Source organism: Hippocampus bargibanti, linkage group LG05 (genome assembly GCF_051943395.1).
Source record: "Hippocampus bargibanti isolate YZ-2025 linkage group LG05, ASM5194339v1, whole genome shotgun sequence".
NCBI classification, from domain to species: domain Eukaryota; kingdom Metazoa; phylum Chordata; class Actinopteri; order Syngnathiformes; family Syngnathidae; genus Hippocampus; species Hippocampus bargibanti.
The window spans coordinates 21022389-21041602 of record NC_142738.1 but is presented as its reverse complement, the minus strand read 5'-3'; the positions used below and the strand labels follow the sequence as shown (position 1 = coordinate 21041602).

The following is a 19214-nucleotide window of genomic DNA, read 5'->3' as shown; positions in this document are numbered from 1 at the left end:
TGAAATATAATTAAATTAGGTATATGTATAATAAATATAGTAACAGCCAATTAAAAACGTACATTTCTTTATGAATAATTTCATTATTTTAGGGATGAGAAAAAAAATAATCGCTTCGATGAAAGATTATCATTATATTTTCGTCATAAAAGTGTGTTATTATCATATTTTAAGGTTCTTCGGTCCTTCTGCTTGACGTGTTTATTAATAGGCAAGAAAACAAACTGGATACGAACAACCATCCATTTTTTTCTCGTGCTTATTCATGATCACTAAAGCAATATTATTTATAATATCGGGTCTGTAGAGGGCAGTCGCACATCGATGAAATAACAGTTGTGGCACGACCGAGGAAGAATACAAGACGCGTGAGGAGGACTGCCTGCCCCTTGATCGCCCACCCTCACAGGTAAAAAAATATCAGTTTAATCTATGCTCCGTAATTGTGACAAACGATAGATGTGGCGTTGCAAGCTAACACACTGTTACTTCAGGTCAACTGCCTCCAAGGTACTTTCTGTCCACTTTTAGCAAGCGCAATGCTAGCGAAAGCCAGCAATTACGAGCGTACGAGTGTTGCTAGCGAGGGCTAGCTGAATGAAACTCTTTTGTAAAGATAAGGACAACGTCACGTTATGAAGTACTGTCAATTGTTATTCGTGATGTTTAGTAACTGCACAATGATGTTACACAATACTTGTTCCTACTCTTGGCAGCTCAGTGACGAGTCACAACACGTTGCCTCGTACTTTGTGACTGTTAGCTAGATCTTGAGCTCCTGTCAAAACGAGCGCCGCCGCCCAATTGTTATTCAGAAGTATTTCTCAATACGCTAAATTCAGACAGTTATAAATTGTTTTTTTATTCCACTGTGCGGCTGTCAATTGGCGGTGAGAGCGCCTTGATTCGAGAGCAGACGCTAACTTGGTTAGTCGTACGCTCGTCCAGTTGCCATTCACGTGCCAGTGCGTCATAGGTCCTCGCATGCTCGCCCGTCACAACTATGCACTTTGTAAATACGCGTGCTGCCTTGTAATTACGTTGTTTCCTTTGTTGCACATGCTGGAGTCAGCGGCGTAAGGGAATGCTTCAGAATCCCGATTTCTGATATACTTGAGTAATGCCGTGCTGAAACTGAAACGCAGTACCTCTCTCGATCCGTGTGTGATTGACATTTTTTTCCTAAATCACAGGAAGGATCAGCAACTCTGTAATGGAGGTCAGCCAAGGTAAATGCAACGTGTTTCTATTGTTCACCTCTGTAAAAACGTGACAATGTCAAAGGTTGCCTTGATACGCTCTTGAACATGTTTGACCTCATGAATATGATTTCTCTGTGTGCAAGGTTGGTCAGGTAAAGGGGAGCCAGGATTGCAGAACCCTGCCAGCCAAATGGACAAGCCTGTTAACTTGCATGCAGTGGAATGGTTGGTTGAGTTTCATAGTGGGTTGCATGAAACACAAAAATTACACCAGTTTGTGTGCTGAAGTCATGCTTTTCTTTACTTATCATACTATGCAATCAGTGTGACACAATATTGGAAGTTGGGCCGACAGCACTTAAAAAGCAACCTGTGGTTGTAACAATGAGAAAATCTATCAACTTTTGTTGCACACTAATTCGAAAACACAAGACATTAGACAGTAACCATTAATACAAATGGAAACACAATCTTGCGTCCATATAGGTGTCGAGTTTCTCGGTGCACTGAATGAAGCAAGGAGTCAATGGATTTCTGTCAATGGTTTAATAGACATTGGATTCCTCAATAGGACCTTAACTGTAAAGGGTGTTTACGTGGGAACTTTTATTCAGGTGTAGCACTGGGGCTGACCCCGTAGTTTACACTTACAACGTTACACCAGTGTAGCCCCTGAAAACAGCCTTAACCAGAGCAAATTTAACCCTGCTCGGGTAGGTGGTTTAAAAATGTACCCCAGAGTAAATGCTAGTTTGTGGAGCAGCACCAATATAGAATGGGACATGTGAACACGCCAGGGTTATATTTGCTCGCTTGACGTGAGTAGAATTGACTGCAGACAGTATTTTGTACTGAGTTGTACTTCAGCGACTGTTCCTTTTTCTCATCCTTGTACAGTGTCTGCTAAACCACACTGTTGATTTATCTGGAGAAGTATAAATCATGTTTTTTTTTATATGTCAAAATAAGGTGTATGAACATTTTTTATTTATGTATTACTCGTATTGCACGACCACAGAAAATTTTGTGTGAAAGCAACCAGTGCTGCACTGGGGTTAACACGCTTCACTTTCATAGTCGGCTTTATATGTACGCGGCACAAAATTCACACCGGTGTGAATATCGCAACAAAATACATCGGTGCAGCACCGATGCAAATGTATGTTGTGAACAAGGCAGTGGTGGATGGCTTCCCTTTTCCACAGTTAAGGCTCTGCAAGAGTTTTTGGGCCTGGTTAATATTTATAACCGGTTCCTTCCTCGCGCAGCTCACCTCCTGTAACCCCTCTATGGCGCCTTGAGAAAAAAGAAGGCTAATGATCCCGTTGAGTGGTCTCCGCAACGGGCACAGGCTTTTCAACAAGCTAAAGACGCTTTTGCGAGTGCAGCTCTTCTGGCCCACCCAATCTCAACTGCACAAGTAGCTTTGACTACCGATGCATCTGACATTGCCGTAGGGCACAGGTGTCAAAGTCAAGGCCCGCGGGCCAAAGCAAATCAAACTTGTTAAATTCCATGATTGCTAAAATCTGAGCCAAAATGTCATATTTTTGGATGTCAACCACAATAAACGTCATTATTCTTGACTTCAGATTTGAAAACGAGTTATTCATTAATTTGCTATGTGCTCTATATGTAATATTTGAAGGATTTAAACATTCTAATGGGTTCCCCAAATTCATAACGGCCCTCGAAGGGAAACCATAACTACAATGTGGCCCGGGGCAAAAAATGACTTTGACACCCCTGTCGTAGGGGCAGTGCTCGAGCAGCTGTTGGAGAACATATGGCAGCCCCTTGCATTTTTCAGTCGGAAACTGCAGGATAACAAATGCAAGTATAGTGTTTTCGACAGCGAGTTATTCACACTATCTTGCGACGCGCCATTTTGGTTTCCTCCCCGAAGACCGCCGCTTCACCGCGTATGTGGATCATAGACCACTCATATTCGCCATGTCACCCCGATAATACTAAGGTGCGACAAAACTGTTTCCTTGCACTGCACCATCTTTGCTTTGTAAGCAAATGTACATGTTATCATAGGCAACCTTAATTCTATGCTTACTTAGATGTTTTACACTTGTATTAACATCGCAGCAGTATACAGAAGCATTATAATGTTTTACAAAGGTTTATGTTGAAATTATCTTGAATACGAGTGAGAATTCCCTAAATATCATGTTAGCTTGTGCATTTAACATGTATTGCTATCTACACACATTTCTTGACATTTCATCTGGATGTCATGCCCCTGATACTTTCGTCTTTCATGCACCCTGTAACCTAATAACATGATAAACTCTTCCTTGCAATAAGTTGCTGTCCCTGAAGGCGTCATTTCACATTATTTAGATATGACATGCCCTTACTGGTAAAAAGACAAGCACTTGATCTTTGACCCCTTTTGCTTTGTAAGCCAACTATTTTGAGCATGTTGATTCACATCAACCTGAACATGGTACTCTGATATATTTACTATTGGCAGGGCTTTATAATGCCACCATTACGGTAGCAAATTGTCTTTTTTTTTCCCCCTCATGTGCATGCAAAAATTTCAGCTGGTCACACGGTGCAAGTCCATGTTTTAATATTCAACCTTTTCCCAAGATATCGATCAAGTAGGCAGCCAGCAGCAAGTGCTCTTCAAGAAGAGCTTTGCTTTTGTTTTTATGTTTTTGTCTTTTATTTTGTGTTTATTGTACAGAGTGACATAAATATCGGCATATATGCATATTCAATGTGGCTGTGCGTTTGTTTACAATGGTGAGTAAAGTTGGAGCTTCATGGTTTTCATTGTTTACTCAATCGCCATAAAAATGTTTAGAAAAATTGTAACCACATTCAAAATACACGTAGAATGATAAAAGTTGACTGACTTCTCATTTTACTAACAGGAATACAAATAAGACAATTTGAAGTTGCTTTGCTCGAAGATATTATTTCTCCTTTTACTGATGTTTTAAGCATTGGATTGGATTTCCCTTTAATAGTCTAGCAGTGGAAAGGAACTAAAAGAAGTAGAAAAACAACAGGAACTGCTGGAAAGGCAGCCACTCCCGCGGCGCCATCTTGAAGTCAAATGAACATGTTTTATCATGGTATCGTTTTTATTTATCTTTCAAACTTATATTTTATTTGACCTTTTTTGTCAAGTTAATAATTATTGCAGGGGTCTTCGTCAAATATTTTGTGCATATCTCCAGTCACTCAAATTTTCATTACATGAAACTACAGTATTAGCATTATATTAGATTAGATTAAATTAGCCTTTATTAGGCTGACAGTAGCAAAATTTACATTTTACAGCAACAAAGGTATGAAAGGATGAGGAAAGGAAAAGTAAAAACATAAAATCCAAGAGATGCTGCAAAGGCAGCCACTCTTTTGGTGCCATCTTGTCGAAACAACCAATTGATGACAATTGAGATGACAAATACATCAGCAACTTTGGTCATCCTATACCACCCATAAAAAGTGTTTCAACCAAGCCTGCTGCTGTGACTGACTGAAAAATGTGCTAAAGTTAGTGTAGAGACCTGATTGGTTGAAATCCAGAATTGCCAGGACCAAAAGTTTCCAGCCTCTGCAAGATAAAATAGGTGTCACAGATAAAATGGTTTGTACAGGATGAACATAACATTTTGTTGTCGTTGGCGAAGCGCATGAAACATTTTGATGATTCGGAGATGACAAATTCACAACAATGCCTCCTCAAGTCGCATCTTGGTTTTCCTTCTACCACAGCACGCTGCCTGAAGCAGTGAAGAGGCGAGTGCATGCTTTGAAAAGACTCCAGGTGCAGTGTGGCAAAATCGAAGCCAAGTTTTTTGAGGAGGTCCATGAACTGGAGAGGAAGTATGCTGCCCTCTATCGACCATTTTATGACAAGGTATCTTCATGCTGTTGTGCCGCAACGCCTTTTCACCAGATTCACATTGTAGAAGCAAACATCATTTTCTAAAGTGGCACGTGGTTCATCTCTTGTCCTGCCTGAAAGCAGCTGGATCACATCCTTGGTGCTACATTGTATACTTGTATGATGACTAGCTGGCTGTTGTCTTGTCAGTCAAGGCTATTGCCAGAGCTATCGTGAAGAACCAAGCCATTCTCAGTTGCTCTGATGATTGACAGTTATAGTTGGGTTTCACCTGTGCGTGCCCTGGTTTGCCCTACAATGTGCGTGTGTATTTCAGTCTTTTAGGTGTCCCTTTGCATTTGGTCTGTTTGATCTGACTGGTCAATAATAGTCATTGTTCTGATTTTGTGTGTGATAGCGAAGAGAAATCATCACAGGCACAATGGAACCCACAGATGCTGAGTGTGAGTGGAACAGTGACAAGGATGAGGAGGAGGAGCTGTCTGTAAGTATAGCTTTCAGCCTCTGGCAGTCTTAAATCTTGGAAGGAGGCAAATTATACCTCTCCCCCTCCTCAAAAATCTCTCCCAAGCCTCCATCAAAATACATATAAGGTTAAAATGCCAGTACTCTTACTGAAAACGTAATTCAAATGATGCTTTCTTGGGATTTTCTGCTTTGTACACATGTGCCGGTCCCAAGCCCGGATAAATACAGAGGGTTGTGTCAGGAAGGGCATCCGACGTAAAAGCTTGGCCAAAACAAACATGCGGATCAAACCTCTAAAGATGGAGGAAACTGATTTGCTGTGGCGACCCCTTGAGCCCCTACAAAATCTGTTTGAGCTTCAGCCCACTTAATGTTGACAGTTTATCATTTGTTGTTTTGTTGAGCAACTTTTCTGACCCTCTTGATTATGTCACCCCGCAAAGAGCAGGAGATGTGCACACCTACAAATAAATGGCAGCAGTACACCGCTGGATTTTCTGTAGTTACACACTCGAGAGAAGTGGAATTGTGAATATAAATGTGTTTTGACCATTTTGTAGAATGTTTACAACTGTCTGACAACAGTGTTCAGTCCCAGCAATATGAACAATTTGCTTGCTTCTAATGTTAGGAATAAGCAGAATTATCGCATAAAGTACAAATTGTGTTGGACCTACCTTTGTCGTTTGTGGTCCCCCAAAAATCTACTATGCGAATTTCTGCTACTGTACAACTATAAACACAAAGCATATCCTGTATTATTCTGATAATTAAACTATTTGAAAACTAAATTATTTTATTAATAGTTTAAAATTGTACTATTTTATTAATTGTTTAATTTTCCCCACGGCAAAGGAAAATGAATCAAGTCAAATTCCCTTCTAGTCAATGATCAAATCGACAGGACAAGTTTGGTGGGTTGTTCATTGAAAAGTAAAGGAAAAAAAAACAAAATCGAGCTTCTCTGTTGTGATTTATTCATTTTTTTGTCCCTCACTCTTTCAATATTTTTGATTTTTGATTGTTACCATTCTCTATCATCTTGCTACAGGAGCAGATGAAGAAAAAAATTGCAATTGACCCTGCTAAGAATGCACAGGCCACACCAATGGAAGACCCAAAAGGCATCCCGAATTTCTGGCTCACGACATTCAGAAATGCAGACCTACTCGTTGATATGATTGAAGTACACTTAACTCTTAACTTGTTGACCAGATCTCACAACGCATTTCTTCACCATTGTGTTCATTGTTTTCTGCTAGGAACATGACGAACCCATTCTTAAGCACCTGAAAGATGTCCAGATGAAGTTTTCTGAACCAGGACAGCCCATGGTCAGTATAGATTCATTAAATGGAAAAGGACAATCCTAAATATGACAGCAAGAGTTTTCATCTTGACTTGCTCTTCCAGACTTTCACATTGGAGTTCCATTTTGAGCCAAATGCCTACTTTAAGAATGATGTCCTCGCTAAAACCTACAAGATGAAGTCTGAGCCTGATCCTACAGAGCCTTTCTTGTTTGAGGGACCAGAGATCGTCGACTGTGGCAGGTGAAGCTGTGCACAGAGCAGGCTCACTAGATTGTTTCCAAAATGAAAATGGTTTCATAGAGTCTAGGTGTCTGCGTATTGTTAACGCAGAAAGAACGGCGAGGTTTGTTAACGTGGACGCAGTCCGACTAACTGTAAAGTGTTGTGAATATTACCGGTACTTATGGTGACAAAATTTCGTCTTTTTATGAAAAGCAATTATCCAGTTCTATAGGATTACAGAGTTGTAGGAAGATGTCACAAAGTGGCCCAATGTTCTGTGGCCAGATATTATTTATTCAATGGCGAAACCTGATCAAATTAGATGGAGCTCATTTTCACCAAACCTCATAGCTGAATGAGTTAGCAACTAGTTACACAGAGCAGAAGTAGCAAACACATTGCCCTGATTTCACAATTTCTGACCACTTACTCAACGTTTCGTGACAGAGGTGAAGCTCAAATGACCTTTTGAAGTTGCCAGAAGTGAAATGAGCACAGAAAATGCAGTCTTTCCTGCCCTTAGTCTAGTCAGTTTTTAATACCTTATAGCAGGGGTCGGGAACCTATGGCTCGCGAGCCATATATGGCTCTTTTGATGATTGCAAATGGCTCGCGATAAATATTACATATTATAATACATATTGTCGTTTTTTTCGTCGTTCATTTCCCGTTGGGGCTGCAGTTGGCGGAAAGCGCAATTTTGATTGGATGACACTGACCTAGAATGGCCGAAAGTGCCATGTTGATTGGATGATAGTGGCCGTCATGTTGAAACAGGTAAACGCCCCTTTAAATGAGCCCAACTTGTGCACTTCAGCCTGAATGCACCGGAGCATTAGAGGAGAGAAATGTTCTGATTCTAATTTGCAATGAAACAATACCATCGATGAAACAGTCGAATGTCAGTGACATTTTAACAAGCCCCATGTTAACGTTAGCATTGACATACTTCTGCGAGAAGTAGATTGCAGATAGCAAGTGTGGAAGCTTATGAGCCGCGTGCAGGCTAGCTAGCAGTAACTTCGCCTCTGGATCGGCAAATTGAATTTCATTCCGATCGTTTTCCTGGATTTTTACCAAACACGAGGAATGGAAAACCATCCACGTTAACGGTGAGTACTATCACAAAGTTATTTTAAATAATACATTTTGATATTTTGTTGAAAAGTGGCCGCGCGCGCACGCGAGCGTTTGTATGTGTGCGCGCGCACGCGAGCGTTTGTATGTGTGCGCGCGCATGCGAGCGTTTGTATGTGCGCGCGCGCACGCGAGTGTTTGTATGTGCGCGCGCGCACGCGAGCGTTTGTATGTGCGCGCGCACGTGCGTGTGGCTCTCGCTGAAAAACGTTTCTAAATATTTTACTTTTATGGCTCTTAGTCAAAAAGGTTCCCGACCCCTGCCTTATAGCAACAGGCTCTTGCAATGTGTCTAAAGGGTTCTTTTTCAAATTGACATGTAACTCCTTAAAAACTATGGATTGTACATACAATTGGGGATGTCCTGAGCAGACATTTTAGTCACCTGGGTCAGTATTTGGTTTTAATCTGCTGATACTGAGTCAATGTGCATCAGATTTTTGTCAATCATAGAATTATGCACATATTAATGTGTAGATGTCCTGTAGATTTTTGTAGAAATAACGTTCTATAATGTTATTTGGGTTTATATCATATCGACCACTCCACCAAATCAGAACTAATCGCCATATGTAATCATCTTAAACGCCATAGATGAATAGGTTTCCTCAGCCGTCATCTGTACTTCTATGAAGGTGTCGGAGGTTTCGCTCCTCATCCGAAAAGCTTTGTCAGAGAACTAGTTGTGCTGGCAGCTCTGGCCCCTATATATATATCCCTAATGGACAGAGATGGCGGTGCCATCGATAACGATCTAAGAAGTGTGTTGCAAGCACGATTTAAAACCTCCAACCACCACCACCAAAAATTAGAGAAAGGAAAACATATAAACAGATGTATGTATGTAAACCAAAAATTCTCAAGATACAAAAAGGAGAGGAGTAGCAGTACCATACATTGCAGGAGTTTCTGAAAAATTCCAGAGTCCTTTGGCAACACAAAATTCCTCGTTATTTCAAACCGATAAACACGTTAAGGCAAAAATTAGTGCATCCAAAAGATAGGCTACCAAATGAAAAACAAAGTAATGTAGTTTATTCAATACATTGTAAGAATGAAAATTGTAAAGAGCAGTACATTGGGGAGACTCAACAAATTCTCAAAAAAAGACTTTATCAACATCGCAGGGATAATACAAGTGGGCCTCAATCGACAGTACATTTGCACCTAAACGCTAGCAACCACTCATTTGACGACAATGAGGTTAAAATCTTAGCGAAAGAACATAGATGGTTTGAAAGGGGGGTAAAAGAAGCGATTCTTATAAAACAACAAAATCCTTCATTAAACCGGTCTGGTGGGGTGAGGTTCAATTTGGATCGGTCATACAATAGCCTGCTTAGGCAAAACAGGTTAGGCAACATTCGTAATGCTGATGAGGTGACACCGGTGGGAGTGGGGGAAATGGGCCAGTCGTTAGTCAGAAATGTAGGAACAATCAGTGGGGCCACAGGGAGTGGTCCTCCGCTCCCCCCAACCTGAGAGTAGGGACCTATCATAGCTTTGTCCGGCGCCGCCATGTCTGGACATTAGGGATATATAAATAGGGCCGATATGACCAGTCAGACTTTAATTCGCTGACGAAGCCTCTTGGATAGGAGGCGAAACGTCCGAAACCTTCAAATTTGTACAGATGACGGCTGAAGAAACCTTCTCATCCATGGACCACTCCTGTACGACTCAGAGCTTACACAGACGTATTGCCTCCAACCACCATGGCGATTTAGTGAAGGGTTTTACTGTTGTACAAACATGGCTCCTTTTACTCCCCTTTCAAAAGATATTTTCTTTCGCTATGATTTTAACCTCACTGTCGTCAAATGAGTGGTTGCTAGCTTTTAGGTGCAGATATGTACTGCAGATTGAGGCCCACTGCAATGCTGATACATACTTTTTTGAGCATTTGTTTAGTTTCCCCAATGTATTGCTCTTTACAATCTTCATTTTTATAATGTATGGAATAAACTACATTACTTTGTTTTTCATTTGGCGGCCTGTCTTTTGGATGCAGGAATTTTTGTCTTGAAGTATTTATCGGTTTGAAATAAATAGGAATTTTTTGTTGCCATAGGACCCTTTGTAGTTTTGCAGAAACCCCTGCAATGTAAGGCACTGCTACTCCTCTCCTTTTTGTTTCTTCCAGAGTTTTGGTTTATTTCCCTTTTCTTTTGACATTTGTTAAAAGACCACTGAGGGTAACCACAGTTTGTGAGTGCTCTCCTGACATGTTTTGGCTCATTTTCTTTACCTTTGACGCTTGTTGGTATTTGTTTAGCCATATGCCGGAGCATTTTGATAACTCCTAGTTTGTAGTGGGTGATTAGATTTAAAAAGTGGGTATTGGTCAATGTGTGTGGACTTCCTCAAGACTTCCTTTTTTAGCGCTCTGTCCACTTCTATTATAGAGCACTAACAAACCGTGGTTACCCTCAGATGGACCACTCCTGTACGACGGATAGCTTACACAGACCTTTAACTCCATATTTTCCCCTTTTTTTAAGCACCACGTCCGATGACTATTATCCTTGCTGTCATTGCCTTTTCATCGAGCATCTTCATCTTTATGAAGTTCATAGAGTTGCTTGTTCTGTAGCCCCAAGGGGACACAATCCAGTGGGTTGTGTCAGGAAGGGCATCCGACGTAAAAGCTTGGCCAAAACAAACATGCGAATCAAACCTATGAATATTGAGAAGAGAAAAGCTGAAAGGAAAAGAACATCTGTTGTTGTATAATGTCTTTTTGGAACAAAACTCTTAGTGGACTTTTACCCTTAAAATACAGGCACTATAGCCATTATGTTAATGGTAATTGAAGACTCACTTGAAACATTATATGTCAGTAAACAAGATGCCTCATTAAAATGTATTCTCATATAATTGCCTGGGGATACTAACAGCACCAATTTGGTTTAATGACCCACCTCAGTAGAATGAGGGATTCCTCTTGTTTGATACATTTGATTTGTCCTATGGTATCTGTTTATACATTTATTTATAGGCTTGTGAAGGACAAAATGACAACTCCATGCGGCTCTGTAGTTTATGGGTGTGTTCAACTGTTCTCATCTAGAAGCGACACTGATTTGCATCCATCCTCTCAGCCACCCACAAATGTTCTATTTTAAGTCAATAATGCACCATCCAACCTTTCATGTAGAACGGCAAATAGTCTATCAGACGCAATGGGCTTGGGGAAGATGGGAGGAAGTTTATCAATGTTTCACATGAGACATTTTAGCCGTCTTCTCTTGATCAGTGAGAATAGTGACAACTAAATAGGCTAATAATCTAAAAATTAAAAAAAAAAGACTCGTTCAGCCTCATCGGATATTTAGATTCTGCAATAAACTGGATCCCCCATTCAAGGTCTTTTTTTGTTTTATGTTTTGTTTGTGTTCGTGGACCAAATAGATTTTCTTTTGATTCACATTTTTTTCCTAAAAGGTACTTGTCCATAACATGATGTTTAATGTCATTGAAATAAACAAAACTTCCATAACAACACTTGAACATTTTTCAAATAGTTTCAAGTAAGTTTTGTTTAAATTACGGCATTGTTTAAGTATAAAATGCTGTTGTCAGTCAGCTCGATATCATTAAACTGAAGCGTTACCTTGGTTGAGCCATACTTTCAAAAAAGGCTGTTATTTGGTTGACTGTGTAGTCATACAAACATAGGCTAATAATCTAAAAAAAAAATTAAAAAAAAGACTCGTTCAGCCTCATCGGATATTTTGATTCTGCAATAAACTGGATCCCCCATTCAAGGTCTTTTTTGTTTTATGTTTTGTTTGTGTTGTGGACCAAATAGATTTTCTTTTGATTCACATTTTTTTAAGAAATTTAAGAAATAAAATAACTTTTTTTTTACTTTTGGGGCTCACATACTGTATTCTGCACTCGCAATAATGAACAATTGTCAAGTGCCAGTTGGGGTAAAAAATGTGGTTGGCTATCAGAATACAATAATTTCACCAATGTTTGTCTTTGTTCTTCCCATAGCTGCGTGATAGATTGGCACAAGGGGAAGGATGTGACCGTGAAAAATATCAAGAAAAAGCAGAAGCACAAAGGTCGTGGCACTGTCCGCACAGTCACCAAACAGGTTACCAAAGCCTCGTTTTTCAACTTCTTCAAACCTGTCAAAGGTGAGTGCCCAGAATGTGCATAGGCTTGTTTACCACATGGTTGTATGTTACTCAAAATGTTACACACTACTTATCATTTATAAGCGCCACGACTTTGGCAGCTCACTTCTGTCCTTACTTGCACATCCTTCGGTCTTAGAGCAGGCAAACACTGAAAGGGAGAAGAATTAACATGTCCAGATTTTCCCAAAGTATCTCATTGCCTTAAAGGACAACCGACGCCTCCGACAAGTTGTGTCCATAATTTCTAAAATCGCTTCAAATGACTTCTACTGAGCGTATTTTGCAAAGATTCCACCGCATATAACTATATTTTACGTTTTAAGACTTGCGCTGAATATTCAGGAAGACTTGTTTTTGAGTTCGTGACAATTCCTGAAGTCACGGAAGGAACGCCCCTAACCGAGAAAAGGACACACAATGCATTTTGCGGTACTTTGTTTGGTCTGAAAACTTTGTGGAAACTCATCAATAACGCAATGGTGAATCGGTGTGTGTTGCACCAAGACAACCATTTATATTCGCTGACACAAATTCCAAGGAGACAAATCTGCCCGATCAGACGAAAAAAAGTACCCAAAATGCATTGTGTGTCGCTTTCCCTGTCAGGGGCGTTCTGAATGTTGCGTCACTTCCGGCATCGACATAAACACGAAAACAAGACTTCATGAATATTCAGTGAGAGTTTTAAAACGTAATATATAGCTATATGCGGCGGAATCTTTGTAAAATGCGGTCAGTAGAAGTCCTTTGAAGTGATTTTACTAATTATGAACTTGTCTGGAGGTGTCTTGTCCTTTAAGCAGCAACCAACATGCCCCAATTTGTGTGTGTAATTTATATATGTAGTCAGTCCACATCAAGCCAATAGTCACATTTCCACAAAATGAGGTGTCACACTTTCACTGGGGATTTCCTTGTTTCAAATTTTTCTCCGTTTGTACATCAGACATGGCCGGGGATGCGTCTGAGCTGCGCCCTCGCGCCATGTACACATTTTGACAGCCACTGGCGCAACTTTGTAACTCCACTGCCTCAGCACGGGTGCAAGTCTGTTATGATTTGTGCCACATTTGACATGCCTCGATGGTCGCAATATGTAGCGTCAGAACACAAGTAAAACTCTAAAAGACATTACAAGCAGGCAGCAAACAAACACATTCTCTTTTTTAAGAAACAATCAAATAAGTATGCAGAGGGTAGTGACAATTTGTTGCAGCAAACTCCTTTTCCCCTTAAAGGACAACCGACGTCACTTTTTTGTTTTTTAACTGACACCAGAAAAACGTTTTATAGCATTTAAAATACCCAAACATGCAGTATGATATTTTTAGTCAAATGCAAAACACCAATAAAAATGACTTAGTGTCCAAAATCTGCAAAAAATTGAGCTGCGAATTGTGCATTTTCAGAAAGTCCCGCCCCCATTTCGTGACGTCACGCCAAGACGTCTTGCATTGCTTTTGAATCAAAACAATGGCTTCAAATTCGGAGAAGATGCTTTCTTGTTACTCATCCAGTTACGAATATGATTCAAATAGTCCTGAAGAGGAAAGCATAAATGTTTGCACTCGATTAAAGAAGTCCTTCCGTATCATTTTGAGGCGTCTGGACTCCAATGTAGCGTCCCAGAAAATGCACAAGATGGCGCCCAAGCTTTGTTGGAAATGGGCTGAATTTGTCTCCTGGGAATTTGTGTCAACTAGTATCATATAGCAGTCTTGGTGCAACACACAACGATTCACCATCGCGTTATTTATGTGTTTTCCTTCTAATTTCGCCATCAATACGGATCAGCATGATGTTTTCAGACCAAAGTACCCAAAATGTGTGTGTTGCTTTCTCGGTCGGGGGCGTTCCTGACGTGATGTCAGGCATCGTCATCAACTCGAAAACAAGACTTCCTGAATATTCAGCGCGAGTCTTAAACCATAAAATATAGCTATATGCCGTGGAATCTTTGTAAAATACGCTCAGTACAAGTCATTTGACGTGATTTTACAAATTATGGACACAACTTGTCCGGAGGCGTCGGTTGTGCTTTAACCCCAAGTTTGTCTTTGTGCTCCCAAATTGTGATTGGGGAATGTGAACAGTGCACTCTCCTTGACTCATGAGAAGGACAGTGGGAACTGGGAACATAATTAACATGGCAACATTCTACAATAAGGCACCTGAAGAACATTTTTTCTTCCTGCAAAAATCAGTCATGAAAGGATACATCTTTTCCTTTCGGCTTTTCCCTTCAAGGGGTCGCCACAGCGAACGAAGCACTACCGTTTTTGCGGAAGCAGTGCACTCTGGTGGGGTTGGGGCTACACTTTGAACTATGTTTCTTTGAACTAATTGTACTATTTTGTTAAAGAAAAATAGTTTCATCAAATTGGTTTGAAATTTAATGCAATGCTTGGGTATCCGTCGAATGTTCCATGTATCCACCCAAGTAATTTAATTTGAAATTCACCAGCACATCTTTGTTGGCCATTGTAAAAAGATATCTCAGACTGCTTTATTTTCTTCCACAGCCACAGCAGAAGATGAAATGGTGAGTTGAGATTCATTTCCCTGAACAGTGACATCAAGAGCTCTATTTAGTTGGAACTTGTTTTTGCTCTATTTTTTTCCCCACCTAGGACGAAGACTTTGGGCTAACGATGGACTTTGAGATTGGTCATTTCTTCCGTGAGAGAATAATTCCCCGGGCAGTGCTGTATTTCACTGGAGAGGCAATGGAAGACGACGAGAGCGTAAGTAACAGGTTTGATGTTGGTGTGATTAATTAACGTGATTTGATGTCATCTTTTTTGTTTTGTTTTTAATGCAGTTTGAGGAAGAACTCGAGGAAGGCGATGAGGTTTGTAATTTCTCACGGGACATATTCACTGCACAATTCTGAGATGCAATGTCAAGAGCTATATAGATGTAGCTTTTATTAAGATAAAATTGTCAGTCTTGGTTGTGATTTTCAAAGCACGGGTACATAGTTCCCACAGCTACACTGGTTTATTAGAAACAACACAGATGCAATATAGTTGTATGCCACAGAGGAAAGCTCTTAAAACATCTTAAATATGCAGTTTTGAGTACCTTATCTGACCCTTCATAATATGAATCAGGAACAAGATGATGACGACGACGATGATGATGATGAAGACGAGGGAGACTTCAAACCGAGGGTCTGTATAAATCCATGTTTTAATGTCAACACTGCATGAAGTAATAAGTAATCTGTCACTAACATACTGAGGCACCAATAGCCATAATTACAGTGGGTACAGGGGGATTCTCAGGCGTTGAAAAGTGGAAGTGTGCCGTAAAATATGAGTTTGCAGTCTACTATGCGTATGACAAAAAGTAATAAACGGAGAACAGAAATTTACAGTACGGGGTGACCCAAAAAGGTGCGTACCCATGAACATTTCTATTGTGGGTTTGATTAAAAAGTTATTTATTTCGAATTACAACCACACATTATTCAATTCACCAGAGGTTCAGCTATTTCTGTCAATCTTTGGTCAATTTATGGCTTTCCCAAGATGTGTTCCAAATGTCCACCGTTGCAAGCAAACCTGTACTCGTCTGGCAAAGTTGTCAATCACTTTTACACACACCTCTTTCGGGAGAAAACATTGCTCAGTAGGATGCATCTTTTTGGGTCACCCTCCCTCACTAGTAACACGTAAAAAGTATTTCATGCTTGAAAAATTAAAGTGCATAATTTTTGGACCAGTGAAGTGAAATTCAAAGTCTACGCTTATCACCTGTTGACAATGGTTGGGAATCACTGGCCTCCATTTGTGATTGTTCCTCTAAGCCAGTGGTTCTTAATCTTGTTAGAGGCAGCGAACCCCAACAGTTTCATAGACTCATTCATTGAACTCTTCTTTCAATGACTGTGCCCACTCACTGCAGACTAGTGGACTTCGGCAGCGGAGGATCCACTGAACCCCTGAGACTGACTCACCCAACCCCTAGGGTTCAATCGAACCCTTGAATTGCCGAGCTACTGCCTCATTTCTGACTTGTCAATCTACTTGATTCTGAAAGTGTCAGTATGATTTTTGAACATGTGCATGACAGTGTCTCTCCCCCCACCACAGGCCTAATCAGTCATGCATTTCTAGGTAAGGAAGGGCTAAAGATGGCCACCCTCCCAATTCTGCATTCTCCATTCTAAATTGCCTGTATAACTCAGATCTTTCTGCTCACTTTTGGCTTCTGCTTTCCTGTAATAAAGGGTTGTTTCGGTGATAATTCGCGTCCTGCTTTTTTTTATTTATTTTTTCTGCCAGGCTGCACCCAAAACCCGTGCTGCACAATCCAGGTTCTAATTGGCTGTATTTCCTTTCAGCTGGTTCTCACTGTCAGCCAATGGCTCCCTTGAAAAGTCAAACTGGTTGGCGCTTGTCTGAGTGCAATATACTGTATTTGTCACACAGAAAGAAGTACCCGCCCCTCCTGAATGCCAGCAGCAATAACTAACCGCAGTGACCAGTGGACAAGGAGACCCGCCATCCTTCAGCTTGTAGCCAATAACCAAGTTCTCATCTTGTGGCCTGCCAATCTTGTCCTCTGATGAATGGTCATCCCAATGCAAAAGATAGCCACCAAACTGAATTTTTGGTTTGTGCATGACTTTGTTTTTGTTTCGTCTGCCCCTTGCTGCCCATATCACTTTTATTTGGCTTTCTCACTTCAGAGAGATCCTGTTAATTGGCATCTTTTGGTAAGATGGACTTCAGTACATTTTGCATTAAGAAAATGGAATGTAAAAGACTCCCAAAATCACATTTTCATGACTCAGGGTTTTTTTAACATGAAAATTCACCTGGGAACCACTGAAATGGCTTTTGCTGGGCTTTATTTTTGTACAATGTATAACTAATTTACATTTGTTTTCTTGTGCTTCTCATTGAATTATTCTGCTCTCATACAGCAGTATAGTGATGCATTTCCGGAACGGCACTACAGTGTTCCCTCTTATTTAAAAAAAAATGATTTTCCAAATGTGAACATTAAATGTAATGGGACAAAATCCTGCAGTCAGATGCCAATTTCTAAAAGCATTTAACAATGAGCTATCGAATGCCACCATACTAAAGTAAAATGCATTGCGCTTCCACTCAAGATCAGTCCAGTGAGTATCTCACAGCACAAGGAATATTGGTTGATTGCAGTATTGTTTTTTAAATAATTTGTTGAAAACATTACCATTGTACTTTATGCCGCCCTTCCGATTGAATTTGTTTGGTTTGAATGCCCTGGTATGGAGGTCATCAGAAGCGGTCAACCGAACACTCTTTAGTCTTGATTGTATAGAGCTGATTGCTTGTATCTGAGGCGTGGTTGTCCTCAAATTATCACGTGGTCCTGTGGTAAGAAATGGCCTTAACTTGCTTTATTTTCAATTTGTACAGAGTTAAGATTAAAGTTGTGCACCAGACAATGATGTGTGTGTGTGTGAATGTCTTAAGCTCATGCGGTTTAGCTGCTCAGTTCAAATTCAGTCGAATCTGCGAATGTAATATCACAACTACTGGTCAGTCTTGAGATATACTAGTTCAATTGACACAATTTGATCAATCGTGTGCCTTCACTTGATGGGCTGTTTTCCAGCTATGTGTTATACTTGAGAGCCACCTATCTGTTGCCCGAGATCACCTTGTGTGACCCCTGGGCTGCATGAAATGGGAAATTGCCAGATAATCCGAAAAATATGATCTTGTAACCGGCCTCAGACCGAGGGGATACCTGAGTCGGTCCAAAAGCGTCACAGGCAGGTAGCACTGTGAACTGGGTCGGTACAAAGGCGTCACAGGCAGGTACAACTGTGAACGACGAGGAAAAGACACGAGACAAACGTGTTAATCAGCTTCACACAGCGGCATTTATGACTGACTTATTTACTCATCAAAACATCAATTCAGCAATTTCAATATCAGAATACATCAATGTGTAGATCTATACATTCAACATCTATACATTGTATATATCCTCCACATTCGCGCATGCGTATGCACGTCTGCACACTCGTGTGTGTTGTGCTGGGAACTACAATTGACATCCCAAAAATCCAAATTCATCAGCCACAAAACTACGGTTTCATATATAGAATCGCCCAACAAGTCCCCGATTACTTTAACATCTTGAGGATGTCTAAAAATTATTTTGAATAACTGTGAACGACGAAAAGACGACACGAGACAAACGTGTTAATCAGCTTCACACAGCGGCATTTATGACTGACTGCGCATGCGTGAGCTGAGCCTACATTGTCTTCCTCTGTTCCATTCACAGGCGCGTAGCGCCCTCTGGTAGTCTAATCGAATAACATACAGTAACGGAGGTCGTTTCTAACCCCCTACACTCTCCCCTGCTTTAAGAGATATCCCCCGACATCTTGACTACACCAACAAGTAGTCAAGTACCAGTAAAAGCACAGTCATCTGTCTGGTCTCCGTAGGGTGGTGTCAGTCACATTCAAATGCAAGTCTGCTGTCTAATAAGTCCATACCGTCGGGGTAGGGTAGTAATAGGGTTCAGGGCGCACTAGATAATGCGGTGGTGTCAAAGTCATTTTTTTGCCGCGGGCCACATTGTAGTTATGGTTTCCTCTCGGGGGCCGTTATGAATTTGGGGAACCCATTAGAATGTTTAAATCCCTTCAAATATTACATATAGAGCACACAGCAAATTAATGAATAACTCGTTTTCAAATCTGAAGTCAAGAATAATAACTTTTATTGTGGTTGACATCCAAAAATATGAAATTTTGGCTCAGATTTTAGCAATCATCATGGAATTTAACAAGTTTGGTTTGCTTTCGCGGGCCGAAAAAAATGATGTG

The 19214-nt window shown here is 40.5% G+C and overlaps 1 protein-coding gene across 4 annotated transcripts; it reads left to right on the top strand.

The window, feature by feature from the left end:
• Window positions 1-289: 289 nt before the first annotated feature.
• nap1l4a (nucleosome assembly protein 1-like 4a) lies at window positions 290-17814 on the top strand. Of its 4 annotated transcripts, XM_088997281.1 has the most exons (15): window positions 291-409; window positions 1194-1229; window positions 1346-1427; window positions 4947-5091; window positions 5477-5563; window positions 6599-6733; window positions 6810-6881; window positions 6961-7100; window positions 12222-12367; window positions 14893-14912; window positions 15001-15114; window positions 15192-15221; window positions 15484-15543; window positions 16468-16491; window positions 16807-17814. In XM_088997281.1, the coding sequence occupies exons 2-14, from the start codon at window positions 1214-1216 to the stop codon at window positions 16471-16473; spliced, it is 1053 nt and encodes a 350-aa protein (XP_088853407.1). In that variant the 5' UTR covers window positions 291-409; window positions 1194-1213; the 3' UTR covers window positions 16474-16491; window positions 16807-17814. The 4 variants fall into 4 exon arrangements, with proteins under 4 accessions (XP_088853406.1, XP_088853407.1, XP_088853404.1 ...); XM_088997280.1 differs by lacking the exon at window positions 16807-17814 and having other exon boundaries at window positions 290-409; window positions 16280-16491; XM_088997278.1 differs by lacking the exon at window positions 16468-16491.
• The last annotated feature ends 1400 nt before the right edge of the window (window positions 17815-19214 follow it).

What these genes read in the sequence shown, in the direction of transcription:
- nap1l4a (XM_088997278.1), top strand. An exon ending in ATCGACCATTTTATGACAAG is followed by an intron (nt 5,092 to 5,476) that starts GTATCTTCATGC and finishes TGTGTGTGATAG; the next exon opens with CGAAGAGAAATCATCACAGG. An exon ending in TACTCGTTGATATGATTGAA is followed by an intron (nt 6,734 to 6,809) that starts GTACACTTAACT and finishes GTTTTCTGCTAG; the next exon opens with GAACATGACGAACCCATTCT.